This window comes from Rhinichthys klamathensis, unplaced genomic scaffold (genome assembly GCF_029890125.1).
Source record: "Rhinichthys klamathensis goyatoka isolate OS25496 unplaced genomic scaffold, OSU_Roscu_1.1 h1tg000784l_1, whole genome shotgun sequence".
NCBI lineage: Eukaryota > Metazoa > Chordata > Actinopteri > Cypriniformes > Leuciscidae > Rhinichthys > Rhinichthys klamathensis.
The window spans coordinates 271,880-292,271 of record NW_026607181.1 but is presented as its reverse complement, the minus strand read 5'-3'; the positions used below and the strand labels follow the sequence as shown (position 1 = coordinate 292,271).

At 46.5% G+C, this 20,392-nt stretch overlaps 2 protein-coding genes across 7 annotated transcripts in view; both read left to right on the top strand.

Annotated features, from left to right (window-relative positions):
• The window catches only part of LOC130077872 (leukocyte elastase inhibitor-like), a 52,094-nt gene extending 36,175 nt beyond the window's left edge, over positions 1-15,919 (top strand). The window contains exons 1-8 of one of the 5 annotated variants that reach the window (XM_056243270.1): positions 2,275-2,320; positions 2,620-2,796; positions 13,730-13,801; positions 13,971-14,111; positions 14,193-14,310; positions 14,525-14,667; positions 14,757-14,924; positions 15,032-15,526. In XM_056243270.1, the coding sequence (XP_056099245.1) occupies positions 2,629-2,796; positions 13,730-13,801; positions 13,971-14,111; positions 14,193-14,310; positions 14,525-14,667; positions 14,757-14,924; positions 15,032-15,436 (1,215 nt within the window). In that variant the 5' untranslated portion in view covers positions 2,275-2,320; positions 2,620-2,628 and the 3' untranslated portion in view covers positions 15,437-15,526. Of the gene's footprint in view, positions 1-2,274; positions 2,321-2,595; positions 2,797-13,729; positions 13,802-13,970; positions 14,112-14,192; positions 14,311-14,524; positions 14,668-14,756; positions 14,925-15,031 lie in introns of those variants that run through there. The other 4 variants (XM_056243269.1, XM_056243271.1, XM_056243273.1 and 1 more) reach the window with 4 other exon arrangements.
• Positions 2,230-20,392, top strand: part of LOC130077874 (leukocyte elastase inhibitor-like) — a 145,604-nt gene continuing 127,441 nt past the window's right edge. The window contains exon 1 of one of the 2 annotated variants that reach the window (XM_056243280.1): positions 2,230-2,320. The gene's annotated coding sequence lies outside the window, so the exon portion shown is untranslated. The remainder of the gene's footprint in view (positions 2,321-20,392) is intronic. The other variant, XM_056243278.1, reaches the window with a different exon arrangement.

Sequence of the window (20,392 nt, the reverse complement as noted above, 5' to 3'; positions counted from 1 at the left end):
AGGTGCAGCAGGGACATGAATAATTGGTACCCATTCTTTTTTTCAGGAGCAGCTTCTGATTTGCGCAAACATGAACGCATTGACTTTGATCGTGGGGAATACTCCCTTTGGAAAAAAAACTCAGCCACTGCGTCTTCAGCGGTTCGTATTTAGGAACATCAAAATGACTGTGTTCGTTATTACACCCAAGAACAGAACACCACAATTGCTTAGACGCCATTCTGCTCCAGCGTATCAACAATGGCGGACTATGATGACCGCTCGCTCAGGGCGGGTCTGTGTTGAAACACTGCTGTCAATCAACATTCGTGGGAGGGGCGTCCGACCGTGTGACGTAACACGGTCAAACGGCTTAATTTAAGAGAAGGGAAAACATATAAGGAGATTTAAAAAAAACACTGGATGGATTTTTATCATTATATGATGGTTGTGTACAGGCACTGCCAACACACATTTCAGTACAATCAACTTGAAAGAGTGCATTTACCATTATATGACCCCTTTAAAGTCATGAATTACTCACCCTCATGTCATTCCAAACCTGTATGACTTGTATTCATCTTCAGAACACAAATGAAGATCTTTTTGATGAAATCTGAGAGCTTTCTGGCCCTCCATTGACAGGAGCGCCATTACTTTGGCGCTTCAAAAAGTTAATAGAGATCGTAAAACTAATTCATATGAATTGAGCGGTTTAATCCCAAATTTTATACAAGATCGATTTAATTTAGGTTTTTTATTCACATATGCTGCTAGTACTGCAGAAAATCAGGGAGGAGAGGGACACACTTTTACTAACATCCCGGGCCACAGCTCTGGGTCCTGCATGTGTGGCAGGTCAGCGCAGAGTGAGCCCGCTAGCTGTTTCACACCGAGTGCTGAACACGATAGCAGAGGCGAGAGCTCAGCAAGTCTCCCCAACCATTTCCTCCTCCATAATCTTTTTTTCTTTTTCTCCTTTTCGCTGCAAATCAGCGCACAGGCAATTTGGATCGCAAGCTTCTTGTGGGCTACCATTTTTAATAACAATTCCAGTCTCGGTCAAGCGTGATCTTGCATTATTTCCTTATCACTTCTCGACCATTTGGTTGTGAAACGTAATTTGCAGACTAGACAGAGTTGTCTGTGATTCTTCCTATATTGTAAAGTCATGCAATGTGTGACCCCACCTGTAGCCAATCCATCATACAATGTGCACACAGCAGCAACTGAATGCTACCCCAGATAGTCGCGCAGTGTGAAAAGAACATTGATCTGACGACTTAGAAAATCGTGCAATGTGAATTCGGCATAACTGTGACCTGACTGTAATTCTGGCTTTCTTACATGAGCGGCTGGACACTGGCAGCTCGTCCTCTACACTGAAGGTTTATGTGGCCGCTATTGCTGCTTCTCATAACACTTGGGTCACTCAGTTGGTAAATACCCTCTAATTATGCCCTTTCTTCTGGGCACGAGACGATTAACTCCTCGCTGCCCCCGTCTAATGCCAGTATGGGACTTATTATTCGTGCACAGTACACTGCCGAGCTAAAAGGGGAAGACGGCTGAGCAGCCATTGGATGACTGAGAGACTTCGTAGCACGTCACAACAGTCTGTGGACAACAGCGCCAGGCCAAAAGCGTCAGACCTGAAGTTAGCGTGCTGCTGACGATCGAATAACTCGCACCAACCACTAACCCTACTATTCACAACAACTATAATGAGTGCGAACCCCACCCAACCATTTAACCAACCTTGAAAGACGCTATAAGCTCCACCCCAGCAGTATCAGGCCAGTGCAAGGCCAGCAGTATCAGGCCAGCAGTCTGATACTGCTGGCCTTGCACTGTTGTGTCCTCAGACTGCCTTTACGTATGGCAGTGCAGTTCATGATTATTGACTGCGTATGCAAAACGAATGTATTCATATCGCAACCGTCTGTGTTCTGCATTATAACAGTGGTATTTAGCTGCTCCAGCTGTAGCTGTCTGCCCTGTTATTGTGCTTGTGAACGCAGATTTATGCTGGACACCGTGAATATATGTGTAACTTTTCCGTAAGATATGGTTTAATGTTGTATCCACCAATAGATTTATTGCTTTTTTATTTTTACTCTCTTCACTTAATTAGTCCAGCATTGCTTGATTGTGTGTAGGACGGTGTTGAAGGACCCCGGTGCCGTCTTGGCGATCGACTCTCTTTTGCTGCCTGTCTCTAGAGGCCAGTCGATGAATTGCAGTTTAAGTCACTTGCGTGTTGTTTTCAAGAGAGATACAGGAAGGTTTCTGCTTCCTCCAACACACACGGGAACTTCATATTTCCTGCTGAATACTCTAGGTAATGCTTTTTATTTAACTTCTCTATTTGTTAGAAGTATTTTAATTCAATGTACTGAGTAAACAGGTCTAATAGAACAGATTTGTACACTTCAGTTATGTATGTGTAACGGTGAAAATGATGCAAACTGTTTAAACTACTTCTCCAACTTTGTCAAAACTGAGATCATTTGAGAGATAAAACTAATTGACTGTTTCTTTCTTTATAGGAAATGACAACTGAACTGAGCAATGCTGTGTTTGGGATTTAATTCTTTTCATGTTGTTATGCTGATCGTATTTCTCTCTCCTACTTTCTTGCTTGTGAAAATGGAGTCTTTGACTGCAGCAAACACACAGTTCTGCCTCAACTTGTTCAAGAAGATCAGCGAAGGAAACGCATCAGGAAATGTGTTCTTCTCTCCTGTCAGCATCTCCTCGGCTCTGGCCATGGTGTCGCTCGGTGCAAGAGGAAACACAGCGGCTCAGATGATTAAGGTGATCTCACACAAACAATATACTTTTAAAAGAGGGTGACGGGAAAGTAGAGTGAGACAGAGAGACCAGGAAGTGATCCCAGCCTTTGCACAAGCCTTTGAACAAGCTTAAAATGCGTTCCAGATTTTAAAGTGGCCATGAACTGCATTGTTTTATTATTTTATTATGTTTCCTGGGGTGCACTTAGAAGTGTTGACTCAATCCTGTGTGCTTTTTCCTAACCTGATTTTAGCCTCTGATTTGAACGCTCTGTTTGAAGGGGCATGTCTGTTGTCTGCTGTGAGACTTCAATGTAAACGCCCAGTGCTGTGATTGGCTAAAATCTTTGCCTATGAAATAGCTGAGTATTACATGTGGGACTTTCTTGTAAAACGTTTAGCATGTTTTTACTATTACAGCTCTCAAGGGTAACTAATTGTGTTGTTTGTTGATTATAGCATTATATTTAGATATCCTATATAGCCAGAGATGGCAAAAGTACACACATCCTTCACTCAAGCAAAAGTACAGATACTCACGTCACATTTAAAAAGACTCTAGTAAAAGATGAAGTACACTACACTTATTCACTCAAGGTAAAGTAAAAAAGTATGGGCTCTACTTAAGTAAAAAGTAGACATCGCTATTACCTATTTTAGTGTCGCGCTGGGAACTGGACCTCACATCCTATTAATGCAAAAGAACTTACAAATCTAATTTTGTTAGCTAATGAATGTATCCAGACTGAACAAACACCATGTAGAACACAAGCAGAGAAAAGACTAAGCTGATGGAGTTATACTGTAAATTTTAAGTACAAACAGAAAGAAAATTAGAATGCAAGCATAATTTGCACTTCACCTCACTCTTAGAAGAAAAGGTTCTATATAGAACCTTAAAAGGTTCTATCAGGCGCTACGTATTTGGAACCCCTAAAAGGTTCTATAAAGAACCCTTTTTAAGGGTTCAATCAAAAGAACCCTTTAGGGTTCTTTGTAACCAGGAAAAAGGTTCTATATGGAACCTTTTAGAGGTTCATTCATTATCATTTGTTTTGTCCTTTCCGGATAAAATATTTCATATCGACAAACATCAACACCCTAAAATGTAAAAATGTAATTCACATAAAAAAGTCACCCATGAATACTGAAAAAAAAGCACACCCAAAGTACATAGAACTAGTAATTTATTTTTATTAACAAAAATAATTACTATTACTGAAATAATGCTACTGTAATTTCAAGTATTCAAGCCTTTAAATGTACAAATCAACATTAAACCATCAACTATTTAAAAAATATCTCATAAATAATGAAGAGTTTCACCTACATATTACATAATTACAATAAATTACATTATCTATCACTAATAAATAATGCAAATATAGATTCATCTAAATTCCCATCAGTGTTAGAACAACAAGTCCCTCAAAACTACAAATACACATTAATATAACTCACAATGGAAATATACAGATATAGAAGTACTTCAAATCTACAAATTCATATTAATATCACTCATTAAGAATGTGAATACATAGATTCAAATTCAGATCAGCATTTCAGAACATCAAGTACTTCAAATCTACAAATTTACATTAATATCACTCATAAAGAATTGTAATAACAGATTTAAATTCAAAATTTCAGAATAACGTCTCGGTTACGGATGTAACCCTCGTTCCCTGAGTAGGGAACGGAGACGTTCCGTCGGATGACGACGAATGGGGGTTTCGCTTAGAAAGCCTATCGACTTCGAGTATACAAAACGAGCCAATGGCAAACAAATGCCATGGGTCTGCGGAATTTGCATGGCGCAACTCCGCCCCACCTCGTGGGAATAAAAGGAGAAAGCCGGCAATATGCAGATATGTTTCTTCGCTGAGGAGCCAAGACTGAACTCGGCTGTTCCAGCGGTACAGCGGAAGTGGCAGGCAGATGGAACGTCTCCGTTCCCTACTCAGGGAACGAGGGTTACATCAGTAACCGAGACGTTCCCTTTCGTTGTCACTCCGAGTTCCGTCGGATGACGACGAATGGGGATACCAGTCTAATCACGCCACTTCTCAGCTGTCTTCCAGTGCCCTGCGTAAATCTGAGCCCTGTCGTGAGACTAGCACGGACGAAGGACTCCTATTTAACACAGGAATACCAAGGTACACTGGGGAGCATATCCCAGATTTTAGGGAAGTATGCAATTACTGCCAACCCAGAGGGGGGGGGGGACTTAAGAATACACATATGACCCGAGGGATGCATATGGGGAATCACTGGGGTGTCCAGCCGCAGGTGGAATATTTCAACCCCAGGGGTGGCAAGGTGGCTTGCCGAGGGAAAGACACATGCTCAAAGAGGCTTACAGTGGAAATACACATGTGGGGGTAGCTCAGAGGAGGTACCATGCACACGGAAGGCACCTAGCCGATGCGCAGGCAATAGACACTGGCGCCAGCGTCAGCAGTGCTGGAGGAGCTCAGGGCTTTCAGGGAAGCTCACCTGAGGAGAAGATCGCACGTATCCAGTCCGTGGAGTGGCATGGCGAGCAAGCGAAGACACCTAACGGGTCCCATGTTAGCTTGAAAAAGACAGTACATGGGAGGAGACTGGCTCCACTCGGAGATTGAAAAATCTGCGAATGTGTTAGGTGTCGCCCAGCCTGCAGCTCTGCAGATGTCTGTTAGCGAGGCGCCATGCGCTAAAGCCCAAGAGGACGCCACACACCGGGTGGAGTGGGCGGTCACACCAAGGGGGCACGGTCGACCTTGCTGCTGGTATGCCAAAGCAATGGCGTCCACTATCCAGTGAGACAACCTTTGCTTGGAGAGAGCCTTTCCCTTCAGCTTCCCACCATAACAGACAAAGAGCTGGTCTGAGGTCCTGAAACACTGCGTTCTGTCTACATAGATGCGAAGAGCACGTACTGGACAGAGCAGTGCCAAGGCTGGGTCTGCCTCCTCCGGGGGCAGCGCTTGCAGGTTCACCACCTGGTCCCGGAAGGGAGTGGTAGGAACCTTGGGCACATATCCAGGCCGGGGTCTCAGGATCACGTGAGAGTCACCCGGCCCGAATTCCAAGCACGCTTCGTCAACGGAGAATGCGTGCAGGTCCCCTACCCTCTTGATGGAGGCCAGTGCAGTCAGCAGCGCTGTCTTCATTGACAGGAAGTTAAGCTCGACCGACTGCAAAGGCTCAAGGGAGCGCTGCGCAGGGCAGTTAAGACCACTGCGAGGTCCCAAGAGGGTACGAGAAGAGAGCGAGGAGGATTCAGTCTCCTCGCTCCTCTCAGGAACCTGACGATCAGGTCATGCTTCCCCACAGACTTACCTTCTATTGGGTCATGATGTGCGGCAATGGCGTCTTCTCGGTGAGAAGAGCACCAGTTGACGAAGAGGTTCCACTTCCACGCATAGACGTGTCTCGTGGACGACGCTCTAGCGGAAGTGATGGTAGCCACCACCGCTGGTGGTAGGGTACTCAAACCTGCCTTGTCCCGTCCAGGAGCCACACGTGGAGGTTCCAAAGATCGGGACGAGGGTGCCACAGGGTGCCCCGTCCCTGAGAAAGGAGGTCCTTCCTCAGAGGAATCGGCCAAGGAGGTGCTGTCGCGAGGAGTATGAGTGCGGAGAACCAGGTCCGGGTGGGCCAGTACGGCGCGACCAGAGTGACCTGCTCCTCGTCCTCCCTGACCTTGCGCAGGAATTGCGCAAGAAGGCTCACTGGGGGAAACGCATATTTGCGGCCCCACGGCCAGCTGTGCGCCAGTGCATCCGTGCCGAGCGTGCCCTCGGTCAGGGAATAATACAGGGCGCAATGGGTTGAGTCGTGAGAGGCAAACAGATCTATCTGTGCGTCCCCGAACTGGTCCCAAATCAGCTGACCCGACTGGGGATGGAGTCGCCAATCTCCCGGGAGGGGCTGAAGCCGTGAGAGCTCGTCAGCTGCACAGTTCAGGGCTCGGGGGATATAAATGGCACGAAGCGACTTCAGATGCTTCTGACTCCATAAGAGGAGGTGGCGGGCGAGTTGCGACATACGGCGGGAGCGCAGACCACCTTGACGGTTGATGTACGCTACGGTCGCGGTATTGTCTGAACGGACTAGTACATGCTGGCCCCTGAGCACGGCTCGGAAGCGGCGCAGGGCGAGCTGTACAGCCAGCAACTCGAGGCAATTGACGTGCCATAGGCGGTGGGGTCCTGTCCAGGAGCCCGCGGCAGCACGTCCATTGCACATGGCACCCCAGCCCGTGGTAGAGGCATCTGTCGTTACAACAATATGCCGGGAAGCTCGTTCCAGGGGCACTCCGGCCCGTAGAAAACTGAGGTTCGACCACGGGGTGAAGGTCTGACGGCAGGTCGGAGTAACTGGTACTCGGAGAGTGCCGTGTTGCCATGCCCACCTCGGGACTCGGTCGCGAAGCCAAAGCTGAAGCGGTCTCATATGAAGTAACCTGAGCGGTGTTGCCACGGCTGCGGATGCCATATGCCCCAGGAGCCTCTGAAAAAGTTTCAGTGGAACTGCACTCTTGCCCTCGAACTGTCTCAGGCAAGTCAGCAGTGACTGCGCGCGCTCGCTCGTAAGCTGCGCGGACATGGCAACCGAGTCGATCTCCATACCGAGAAAAGAGATCCTCTGCACGGGGCAAAGTTTGCTCTTCTCCCAGTTGACCCGAAGGCCCAGACGGGCTACATGGCGGAGCACCAAGTCCCTGTTTTCGCAAAGCTGATCTCGAGAGTGAGCTAGAATTAGCCAGTCGTCGAGGTAATTCAGAATGCGAACCCCGTGTTCCCGGAGGGGAACAAGGGCTGCCTCGACGACCTTCGTGAAGACGCGAGGAGACAGGGCTAGCCCGAATGGGAGAACTGCCTACTGATATGCCTGCCCTTCGAAAGCAAACCGCAGGAACGGTCTGTGTCGAGGGAGGATGGAGACATGAAAGTAGGCGTCCTTCAGGTCAATCGCTGCAAACCAATCCTGGTGCCGCACACATTCGAAAACGCGTTTGGCGGTGAGCATCTTGAACGGCAGCCTGTGAAGGGAGCGGTTCAGAACGCGCAGGTCCAGGATTGGCCGTAACCCACCGGTTTTCTTCGGGACAATGAAGTACGGGCTGTAGAAGCCGGTCCTCATTTCGGCTGGAGGGACAGTCTCGATCGCACCCTTCGCCAGCAGGGTAGCAACCTCCGCTCTCATGATAGGGGCATTGCCACTGACCATAGTGGAGCGGACTCCCCTGAAGCGGGGAGGAGACCGCGCGAACTGAATCGCGTAGCCAAGCCTGATCGATCGTGCGACCCAGCGGGACAGGTTGGGAAGCTCTAGCCAGGCTCCCAAGGATCAGCGGGGTCACGCGAACCACAGACTTCCCGTCGGTGGAGCAGCGAGGCGGTATGGCTGACCCAGACGTGGACGGCATAGCGGCCCGGTGTGGGGGTACAGTCATAGACCGCGTCCTGACAGAGGAGACCAGGGAAGGACGAACGTTCCACGGGGGTCTGCTCTGCCAGGGGTCTGGCGACAGAGGAGGGTGAGAGCGGCACGGTCCGGGGACGGCGCGCACTGTCATCCGGCTCTGGGACAGAGGAGGACGAGGGGTGCACGGCCCGGGGGCGGCGCACCGTGTCGTCCGAGAACTCTGTGTGCTTAGAGATGGGAAGTCAGCTCTCTGGAAAAAGAGGTTCTCCCCCGGCCCTCCACCGGGGAAAGGAGTGGCCCTGCAACCACCTCCTGGAGAACTGCAACCCATCTCTGAGCTGCCCGTAACGGGAGCGCCGCTTTGCCTGGCATTTGGCAGGCTGCGGGGCTGGTACGGGCTGGGGCGCTTTCCTGCGACCACCTCCACGGCGCGGCCCGGAGCTGCTGGGGCCGGGCGGGAGGGGGCGAAAGTCGCAGGAGGGCGCGTTTGGCGGCAAGCTGACTGAGGTGTCTGAGCCGGCGGCAGCAGCTGGCCGCGGGGTCAGAACGTGTTTGGTAGCCTCAGTCTGCTTCTGGGCGGCCGAGAACTGTTGGGCAGAGTCCTCGGCCGCGCCGCCGAAGGGCCAGCCTGGGATATGGGGGAGTTGAGGAAGCGGGTTCGCTCAGCCTCGCGCATATCAACCAGGTTAACCCAGAAATGTCTGACCTCACAAGTGGACATCACCTGACCCAGGGAGCGTGCGGTCACCTTCGTCACTCGTAGAGCGAGGTCGGTGGCGGCAGGCAGTCTCTTAGATGAGCCCTGAATCAGCCCTACCCTCGTGCATGTCATTGAGCACCCCGAAGGATGGCAATAACATGCAGTGAGACGGCAGCCTGTCCGCTGCTCTATAGGTCTTTGCCACCGGAGTAGACAAAAAACCTACTTTTGTACTGAGTAATTTCTTGTTATGATGATAATAATGATGATGATGACGAGGTCATAGAGGTGTGAGATATAGCTAAATCGTCTGTGATAATATCGTATTTTTTGTTTTAACGATGTGCGCTTTAACATTATCAAGTATATTTCAAAAACTAAACAAATCGTGCCTACAGAGGGCACGCATCTAAAGTTACATGATGAAGTCTAGTTAGGCTAAATAGTGCGCGTGTGCATTTTGAGTGCGTTCTTTCACTGCATTATTCAGTGTATTCAAATGCATTTATGAATGCATGGGAATGATCACAAAATTCAAGATATGGGGGTTAGAAAATGTATATATTTATATAATTTTATGTAGTTAATCAATATCACACGAAGAGTGCCATTTCAGTTTTTCTCCTCCAAAAATCAGCATGATTAAAATATGATATTAAGTTAGCCTACTACAACAGTTTAATAAACAATAATTTAATTACAACTACAAAATGTTGCAGAATAATGTAATATGAATTAATAATAGTCTAAAGAACCTTTGTGCCAAAAGGGTTCTTTCTTGTCATTATAGAACCTTTTTAGCATAAAAGGTTCTTTGGAGTTGAGTAAAGAACCCTATGGTTCTATATAGAACCCCAATGAACCCTTTTTTCTAAGAGTGACCGGTTTTACAACATATGGAAACTATCTGACGTAACCTGTCAGGTTTCAGAAGACTAGAGTTGGGTCCGAGTCCACCTTTGTCGAGTCCGAGTCAAGTCCAAGTCCTTAACAATCGAGTCCGAGTCCAAGTCCGAGTCCAAAGAGGGCCGAGTCGGACTTGAGTCCGAGTCCTTAACATCCGAGTCCGAGTCGAGTCCGGCCGAGTCCACAAAAATTTAAATGATTTGAAATTGACCTTTCACAAAGACCCGCCCCTCTTAGTTACTGTTGCTTTGTCCGATAAGCCATTCCGCTCTCACTTCACATGTTCTCACACAGTGAAAAATATATTGCGGAGCAAAGAGGACACTGACAATGTGCCAACATACAAGACAGAGCAGCCTACTTTTGGTATGAAATAAAAGTTAAATTATTTAAAAAAAAATTTTTTTAAATAATTATGAAATTCAAACAATAAATACTGTTTTGTGGTGCTTTAATGTGTAGGCCTCAGTTCAAGCAGCACATGAACTGATAATCTCTTCTAGTTATAGCACAAATTAAACATGAATGAAAATCAGAACTGCAAAAAGAAATCAATACACACCATTTTTTGGTGGTCCACTGACTTTAATCTACTAACTGGTTTGGTTTGTTTGTCGGACAAAAATGGCGGGTGTCTGCATAATAATTGGTCAGATCGCCTGTCAATCAAAGTCTGGCAAAAGGTCTCACCACTGAGCTCTTAAATTAATATTTTAAACCTTATAAAATGATTGCAATGTATAGTCACAGTGATACGTTTACCTATTGTACATCTTTCAGAATCTGCAATGTAATACTCATGAATGCAACACGATGCATTAAGAGCCAGTGGGTACAATTTTTAGCAAGATGATGTGATGATTACATTTTTCTAATATTGTTTTACATGCTAATATCTTTTTTAGCCTCTGAAGGGCAGGACTAAATTAATTAATTAATTTCTAAACAAAGTAAGAACAATTTACACCAATTTACATTGTTCAAAAGTTTACACCCCCTGGCTCTTAACAGATGCTTCCTTCTTGAGCATCACTAAATGTTTGCAGGGTTTGTAATAGTTGTGCGTGAGTCCCTCAGTTGTCACCAGTGCGAAAAGATGGATCTCACAATCACAGCCACTGCTAGTAAGGAGTCAAATATGAAGAAGATGCTGGAAAAGCAAAGAATGTGCAGGAGCTGGAGGATTTTTCCACATGAACAACCATTACAAAAACAAAAACAAAAAAACACACACAAAAAAAACAGTTGTGGATCATTCAGGTAATGGCACACAATATAAAAATCAAGTTAATTTGTCTTGTATTTTGTGTTTGTATTTTTTCTTGTGGACTAGGCTATTAAACATCTGTTATGTGAAAAAGCTTTTTCAGTGCAGTACTAAACAGAACAATGTTTTTATGATCCTTTCTTATAAATAAATAAAAATTACATTTTGGAGATTCTGAAAGGTGTTTGTAAACTAAAGTGTAAATGTACCAAAAATCATAAAACTATTAGACGCCAAAATATTGCTATGGTTACTATGTCAATCATCGCAATTTCATGACTCACATGACTAAAATTTTGCGGATTCACTCCCACATTTAAATGCATTTATCACTCTTTATAATTTACTGTGTGAACGTAACCACTGGTCCTCTAGAAGCACGAAAAACAAAACTATTAGATTGTCAATAGCGCTCCCTTTAAGCCATCACTTACTTACCGCGTTCTGCACTCTCCCTTAAACTCTTGTCATAAACACTGAAGTTGTCCGCACTGCACAGTGAATCTCTCATTTATATCGCGTCTAGACTTTGTTGATTATGAGGGGATTTGCGAAAGGATAAAGCTCGTGCTGATTCTGAACATACATTTAGATCGAATTCTCCGCATGTAGACTAAAACGCCTCTGATTTGCCACTGTGTTCATGCGCTTAATATACATGTCTGCGATTGGCTACAATGCTCAACGCGGAAACAACACAAGTAGTTTCGTTTCGTTTTTGAATAATTTTTGTGTCCTCTAGTGCCCGGACTCGACTGGACTCGGACATTCTTCCGAGTCTAAAATGTCCGAGTCCGTGTCAAGTCCGAGTACAAATTCATCCAAGTGCGTGACAAGTCCGAGTTCGTTCAAAATTGGATTTGAGTCCGGACTCGAGTCCGAGTCCGAGTTCGAGTACCCCAACTCTACAGAAGACCACTTAATACTGGAGAATTAAACAGCAGAGTACGCATAATAAAAAAGAAAAAGTATTTCTTTAAATCAGTACGGCTCAAATGGGCAACATTACTGATAACAGACACATGCAGTCCAAACATAGGACTATTCACTGGCCTAAACAATTTGTCCAAAAGACTGTATAATAATGTGTGTGCTATCAGCACTATCCCTTATACAACACAGAGAAACAAAATTGTCTGGGAAAAATCCCTAACCCCTGCGAATCGCTTTAAAAACTAGGCATTAACTGTCATACACAACCTTTAAGTGCTTTCATAAATTCAACGGCGAATTCTTGAAAGCCAGCATTTTGTGCTTTTTAGGTTGACACAATTAGCAGCGCATTCGCCAGGGATCCTTTTTAACGCAGACAATTACATAATCTCTCTCATATATGGCTATAATGTCTCTATTCTCAGTCATGTCGACATCGCTAACTTCCTCTGTCTCATCCATAACGTTAGCCATTATTCCTGTTGCTTATTGCTTATTGCCTTGCTTATAGCTAGCCTACGTCTGTGGTGCGTGATAGTCAAGACAATTACACACCAATGGGGTAGTCATGTTTTATGTTAAAAAAGGCGCACATTGACAAGAAATAGTATTGATCATGCCACCAAATACAGATTAGAATTAAAGCAATGAGCCAGGTTTGAAGTATGGACTGGTAAATGGACTGCATTTATATAGCGCTTTCACAGACCCAATGGCCACCAAAGCGCTTTACAATTTGCCTCACATTCACCCATTCACTCACTCATTCATACACCGATGGGCGACGGCAGCCATGCAAGGCGCCATCCAGCTCGTCGGGAGCAGCTGGGGTTAGGTGTCTTGCTCATGGACACCTCGACACTTGGTCAGGTGGAACCGAGGATTGAACCACCAACCTTCCGGTTTGTAGACAACCAACATGAACCACTGAGCCACTGTCGCCCCAGTGGAAAGTGGAAAGTGGAAAGTGGAAAGTAGAAAGTAGAAAGTACAGATACAGTATTTGTGTCAAAAATAAGGGTGAAAGTAAAGTACTGATACCAGAAAAATCGACTTAAGTACAGTAACAGAGTATTTGTACTTTGTTATCTCCCATCTCTGTATACAGCATTTACATATTATATATGTAAAAATGCTTTTACAAACAGAAAAATTGTGTTTCCTGAATGAGATCTAATCTGTAGTGGCATCTTAAATCACATACTGTCTGAGTATGTACTACATTTGAATTTGAATTTACTTCGTGGGCATTACAAAGCGCGTTATATATGACGTATGGATGTAACCCAGACAAACTATATCATTCCTGTTGCTACTGTCATGTGTTCTACCAGAGTCAGTTGCATTGCTTCACTGCCATTCATAAATCCTCTCCTGTGGCCTCATGGGATAGGAAAGTGTCCATCGAATGTGCACTTCAGAATCTTGGAAGTAGTGGGTCATCCGGGGACTTTTCGCCAACCCGGGGGGAGTATTCGATTCTGGACGCACCACATGTAAATTGAGTTCCAGGCATGGCATAAACAGTAAAGTGCCAGCAATTAATCACTCTTTCCACCCATTTAATTATCAAAGGCCTGAGGGCCAAAATCAACAAAGAATTTGTTTGACATCATCAGTTCTTCATTGTCTTTTCTAGTACATTTTAAACCATTCTAATGAGCATTTAAGTTGTGCATTCACAATATATGTTGAAGTTATCTTTATTAATTCTACCATAACAATCCTGTGTAGGTCCTGGGCTTTAACAATGAACCACCAATGATGCAGCAAACCCAGAATCCTCAGACACCTGCTGAACTCAAGGTTTCGTATGAATATTTACATCAAACACAAACCCAGTTAACAGGGAACGTTCTCAGAACTTTAGCTCAAGGTTCTGTTGCATGAACATCTGTATTTACTGTAGAGATGCATGTATCCTTTGGGTTCGTCTGATTCATCTGATTAAATCTGATATTGTTGATGCAAACAGAAATGTCCAGAGGAAAAACCTGAGGACCAAATTCATTCCAGCTTCAACAACTTTATGAGTGAGCTGAACAAACCAGGAGTCCCGTATGTGTTGAGTCTTGCCAACCGTCTCTACGGAGAGCAATCCTACCAGTTTGTTGAGGTAAGACTCGGTTTATTCACTGGAGGATCTGAAAATCAACTCTCAACTTATTTACACCTCAATCGGTTTGCTGTGTAACAGAAATTCCTCAATGACGCAAAAATCTACTATGAAGCCGGACTGGAGAAGGTGGACTTCAAGAACAAATCAGAGGCTACTCGTGTCAACATCAACAAATGGGTGGAGAAAAAAACACAAGGTGAAATCCAGCATAAAATTATTCTCAATTTGAATCTAATTCTACACTCAAAAAAAGTTATTTCATGTTTTTCAGCACTTTAACTTCAGCAAAAATTGATTTTCATGGGCCATGTTTGGCTTCATGGGTTCTTGACTTGAGCTAAATAAAAAGAAATATCAAACCCCACCAGTTCAAATCACTGCTCAAACTAAACTGTCCATTTGTATTTTAGAGAAGATCAAGGACTTGGTGCCACAGGGAGCCATCGATGGGATGACGAAACTGGTTTTGGTGAACGCCATCTACTTCAAGGGAAACTGGGAGAAGAAATTCCCAAAGGAAGCCACCAGAGATGGACAGTTTAAGCTGAACAAGGTGAAATTTCATTCTCTTTTTTTAATATTATTTTAATAATATTTGTAAAATCTGATGGGTTATAATGTGTTTCCATTTATGTTTGGCAGAATCAAACTAAACCAGTGAAGATGATGTATCAAAAGGAGAAGTTTCCTCTGGCCTTCATCCCAGAGATCAACAGTCAGGTTCTGGAGCTGCCGTATGACAGGAAGAATCTCAGTATGTTGATCATCCTTCCTAACGAGATGGAAGACGACACCACTGGCCTTCAGAAGGTGATTTGAATGCTTAATTAGCCAGCCGTGACCAGTCAGATGTTTACTTTTGGAGCATTTTCATTTTGACTGAACTATTCATCTGACATGTCTCTCTTATTATCCAGCTTGAAAAGGCACTGACCTACGAGAAGCTCATGGAGTGGACCAAACCAGAAGTCATGCGTCAACAAGAGGTTCAAATATCTCTGCCCAGATTCAAGATGGAGGAAAAATATGACATGAAGAGTTTTCTGATCAACATGGGAATGGAGGATGTGTTTGACATGCAGAAGGTGAATCTTTCAGGCATGTCCTCCAACAAAGACCTGGTGGTGTCGAAGGTGATCCATAAAGCCTTTGTTGAAGTCAACGAGGAAGGAACTGAAGCGGCTGCAGCCACCGGCGCCATCATGATGTTTTTGTGTTACATCGAACCGCAGGTCTTCAACGCAGACCATCCTTTCCTTTTCTTCATCCGACACAATCCAACCAAGAGCATTTTGTTTTACGGACGCTTCTGCTCTCCATGAGGGAGTTCTGCTGCATGAGATGATCTTAGGTGATGATCTGGTTCAAATGAGTAGGAGAGACTCGAGACAACTATTACAAATCATTTGGTTTAAGAAAAATCTATACTGTATGTGCCAACAGATCTTTTACAATTTACAGGGGAAAGACTTATTTAATTAATAGTATAAAATTGCAACGAATGACTGAATAAACCAGGCTTATATAGATGGAGTTAACAAGGTTACACAGCTGACAGCAATCCTGGATGATGAGTCCCGGAGAGTTCTAGGAAACGCGTTTATGACTGAAGAAATTAAATGCATTACAGTTGTCCTGAATCTCATTTAGGTTGTGGTTTTGGACAGGTCTCTTCATGCTACTGTATATGTAATCAAATCTATCAGTTTACAGAACGTGTATGCATTCACTGTAACAGTATATTCAACATAAATGAAATAAATCTTTACAGCTCTTCAATAAAACCTGATTTAAGTAATTTTTAATTGTAATCCGCTGACAAATTAACAGTGGTCAAACTCTGGTGCTAATTAGGCCCTGTTTTCACGAAAACGATTCCGGGTGAAAACGTAATAATATTTTATCGGATGTGCCTTTCGTTTACACGGCGACGGCGTTTTTGGGGCTTAAAAACGCAAAAAAGTGAAACCACCCTCCAAAGTGGAAATCGTCTCAGGTTACTACCGTAACCATAGTTCCCTGAGAAAGGGAACGAGACGATGCGTCACTTGACGCTTTGGGAACGCCCCCAGCGTGCATGCGTCTGAGCATCAATGTCAACTAGTCCAATGGAAAGAATGAGCGTCACGGGCGGGTGACGTCATGACCAGGAAGGGATAAAGGCTCGCCCGGTGAAACGCGGCATTAGCTTCAAAAAGTCGAAGCAAGCCGATCACAGGGAAGCAGGAAGTATGGCAGGGTGACGCATCGTCTCGTTCCCTTTCTCAGGGAACTATGGTTACGGTAGTAACCTGAGACGTTCCCTTTCGAGGGAACTGGCGATGCGTCACTTGACGCTTTGGGAACGAGAATACCCAAAACGCCAGAATTCCAAGTACCTGAGTGTCAGTCTGTTGGGAACCTGGGGCAGCATCCAGGTCCTAACTGTAAAACCTGACGAATGTGAGCGGTGAGGACCAGCCTGCCGCATCACAAACGTCTTGGAGGGAAACCCCAAATAACAAGGCTTTAGAGGCCGCCATACCCCTCGTTGAGTGAGCTCTGACCACCAAGGGACACGGATGGTCAGAGTACTCGTATGCAAGTGAAATAGCCTCGACTATCCACTTGCTAACCGTCTGTTTAGAAGCAGGAAGACCCTTCTTAGGTGATCCAAAGCAAATAAATAACTGGTCGGACTTCCTCATAGAAGATATCCGATGAACATAAGTATCCAGTGCTCGCACTGGACACAAGAGGTTCAGCCTTTCCTGGTCCGCAGATGTAAAAGGAGGAGGACAGAAAGCCTGCAGCACGATAGGCCTCGGAATCAAGGTCGGCACCTTAGGGACGTATCCCTGTTTTGGATATAAGAATGCCTTGACCATCCCCGGTGCAAACTCAAGGCAAGTGGGGGAAACCGAAAGGGCCTGAAGGTCTCCAACTCTCTTAAGGGACGAAATAGCTAGCAGAAAGATAGTCTTAAGGGTAAGAAATTTCTCTGAAACCGAATCTAAGGGCTCGAATGGAGCCCTAGACAGGCCATCTAGTACTATTGCCAAATCCCAAGCTGGCACCCTAGTGCGAGTTGCAGGCCTCAGCCTCAATGTGCCACGAAGGAAACGTGTAATCAGGGGGTCTCGACCCAACGATGTACCCCCAACCAGGGCGTGGTAAACCGCAATGGCCGCCACGTAAACCTTAAGTGTGGAAGGACATAACCTGACGTAAAGCGCTCCTGCAAGAACTCGAGTACTGTGTTCACAGAACAGTTAACCGGATCCCACTGATGTCGGTGACACCATACAGAAAAAACTTTCCATTTCAGCGCATATAGTTTCCTAGTAGCTGAAGCTCTGGAGCTTAGGATGGTCTCAGCAGCCTCAGCTGAGAGACCACTCTCTATGAGTTGGGCCCCCTCAGAGGCCAAACCCACAGGTTCCAAATCTCTGGTCGAGGGTGAAATATTGTGCCCCCGGCCTGAGACAGAAGGTCTCTCCTGATCGGGATCTCCAAGGGAGGACCGTCTAAGAGATGGATCAGGTCCGCAAACCAGATCCGACTCGGCCAGCGTGGTGCTACAAGCAGTAGGCTTATTCCGTACTGGCGGACTCGTTCCAGAACTCCTGGGAGCAGAGCAACAGGGGGAAATGCGTACAGACGTAGCCTCGGCCACGTCTGCACCATAGCATCCAGCCCCAGGGGGGCTGGGTGAGTAAGGGAGAACCAAAGTGGACAGTGCGTCGTGTGCTGAGACGCAAACAGATCCACCTCTGCTTGGCCGTAAAACTCCCAAATTTTCTCCACCGCCTCGGGGTGGAGTCTCCAGTCCCCTGGCCTCAGCTCCTGCCTCGACAGGATGTCTGCCCCCACATTCTGGTCCCCAGGAATATACACTGCCCTCAGGGAGAGTACCTTCCCCAGAGACCACAGGAGGATCTGGTGCGCCAGTTTGCAGAGCAGACGCGACCGCAGACCCCCCTGACGGTTCAGATAAGAGACCACTGATGTGTTGTCTGTTCGTACAAGCACATGATGGCCCCTCAGGTCTGGGAGAAACTGTCTCAACGCATTGAAGACAGCCATCATCTCCAGGCAATTGATGTGCCACGAAAGATGATGACTTTTCCACAGACCCTGAACCGAGTGGCCTTCCATTACCGCTCCCCAGCCGGTGAGGGAAGCATCTGTCTAAATCGTAACACGATGGCAAAGAGCTCCCAATACCGGACCCTGGGCTAAGAACCAATGTTTCCTCCATATAATTAAGGCACGAAGGCACCGCCGCGTGACCTTGATCATACGAAGTGGGTTTCCCCTCGGGGAGAACCCTCTGGTCCTTAGCCACCACTGTAGAGGTCTCATGTACAGCAGGCCAAAAGGAATCACGTTGGACGCTGCCGCCAAGAGACCCAACAGTCTCTCGAACTGTTTCACAGTGCGTGACTGGCCTAGCTTTAGCTCTTTGGTGGCTGTCAGGATAGCAGCTACACGAACGGGCGATAGAGTGGCCCGCATCGTCACTGAATCCCATACCACACCAAGGAAAGTGGTTCTCTGTACTGGAGAAAGAACACTCTTCTTGGCGTTGAGCCTCAACCCCAACATCTGCATATGGGCGAGAACGACACCTCGGTGCCGAACCGCCAACTGCTCTGATTCCGCCAGAATCAGCCAGTCGTCGATGTAGTTCAGAATACGTATGCCCTGAAGCCTGAGAGGGGCTAGAGCTGCATCCACGCATTTCGTGAACGTGCGGGGTGATAAAGCTAGACCGAAAGGAAGAACCCGATATTGGTATTCTTTGCCCCCAAAAGAAAACCTTAGGAACTTCCTGTGCTGAGGGAGGATGGAGATATGGAAGTAGGCGTCCTTCAGATCTATCGTGACAAACCAGTCCTCGGATCTGATTTGAGTCACGATCTGTTTGAGTGTCAGCATCTTGAACTTGAGTTTCTGTACTGAACGATTCAACAGACGAAGATCTAAAATGGGACGCAACCCCCCATCCTTTTTTGGAACAATGAAATAACGGCTGTAAAAACCCGACTCTCTGTCGGGTGAGTACACCTGTTCTATAGCTTCCTTTGCTAACAGGGCCTTTACCTCTTGCTCCATTACCAGAGCCTGCTCGGGATGCACCACTGTGGGCAGCACCCCGTTGTAACGAGGAGGACGAGAACCAAACTGGATTCTGTATCCTTTCTCTACAATCTGCAGGACCCAATGAGAAATATTCGGCAGAAGCTTCCACGCTGCCAGAAAATTTACTAAGGAAACCAGCCTCTCGAGGCTGGTCTCTGGTGTTATCGAGACAGCCAATTCCGGATCCTGAAACATAATGGCAGGAACTACCTGAACTGGCCGCTCTAAGGCCCCCCTCAGAGGGCGCGAAACCGATGCTGTGCCGCAGCATAGCATCAGCGACTCGCTGGAGACCGCTGCGCCCTGAAGCACCAAGGGTGGCAGGGTTGGCAGAACGGTCCCATGAGGACCCCGAAATGGAACGGGCACCGTATAATGAGGTGTACACCGCTCCACTTCGGTCGGGGCTGTCCTCACAGGCCTGATGCATGAACATCAGGACCTTGTTTTTTTTTTTGAACCGAAGTCTTCTTCGCCTGAAGAACGGTCCTCAGATCCGGCTTCGACTTAGAAGACTTCGGTTGAGAGGGTTGCGTCCGTCTCCAGTCTCTACGTGGAGGTGCACGAGACGCAACACTCTCTTTCTGATGCACACGATATGATGAGCTCGACGGCTGGGGCTGCTCACGCCCAGCAGTCCCAGGGGGCTGGACCCGGCGAGGGATAAACTTTTTAAAAACGTCCGCTTGTTTCTTTGACTCCTGAAATCTCTCGACGACCGCGTGGACTGCGTCGCCGAAGAGACCAGAAGGTTCAAGCGGAGCATCTAATAAAAAAGCTCGATCTTTTTCTTTAATTTCAGACAGATTTAACCACAAATGTCTCTCAGTAGCTACCAAGGCTGCCATAGACCGCCCAATTGCTCTGGCGGTCTCCTTAGTAGCCCTGAGAGAAAGATCGGTAGCCCGACGAAGTTCACGAATATCGTCATGACTGACTCCCTCACTACTATCCAGATCCCCCAGCAGGTCAGCTTGATAAGCCTGGAGCACTGCCATAGTATGCAGACATGCTCCAGCTTGACCTGCTGCCGTATAAGCTTTGCCCACTAACACCGAAGTGGCTTTAAGCGGTCTAGTGGGCAAAGCCGAGGCTTTCAGAGACGATGCGGGACCAGGGGAAAGATAACTGGCTAAATTCTCTTCCGCCTGGGG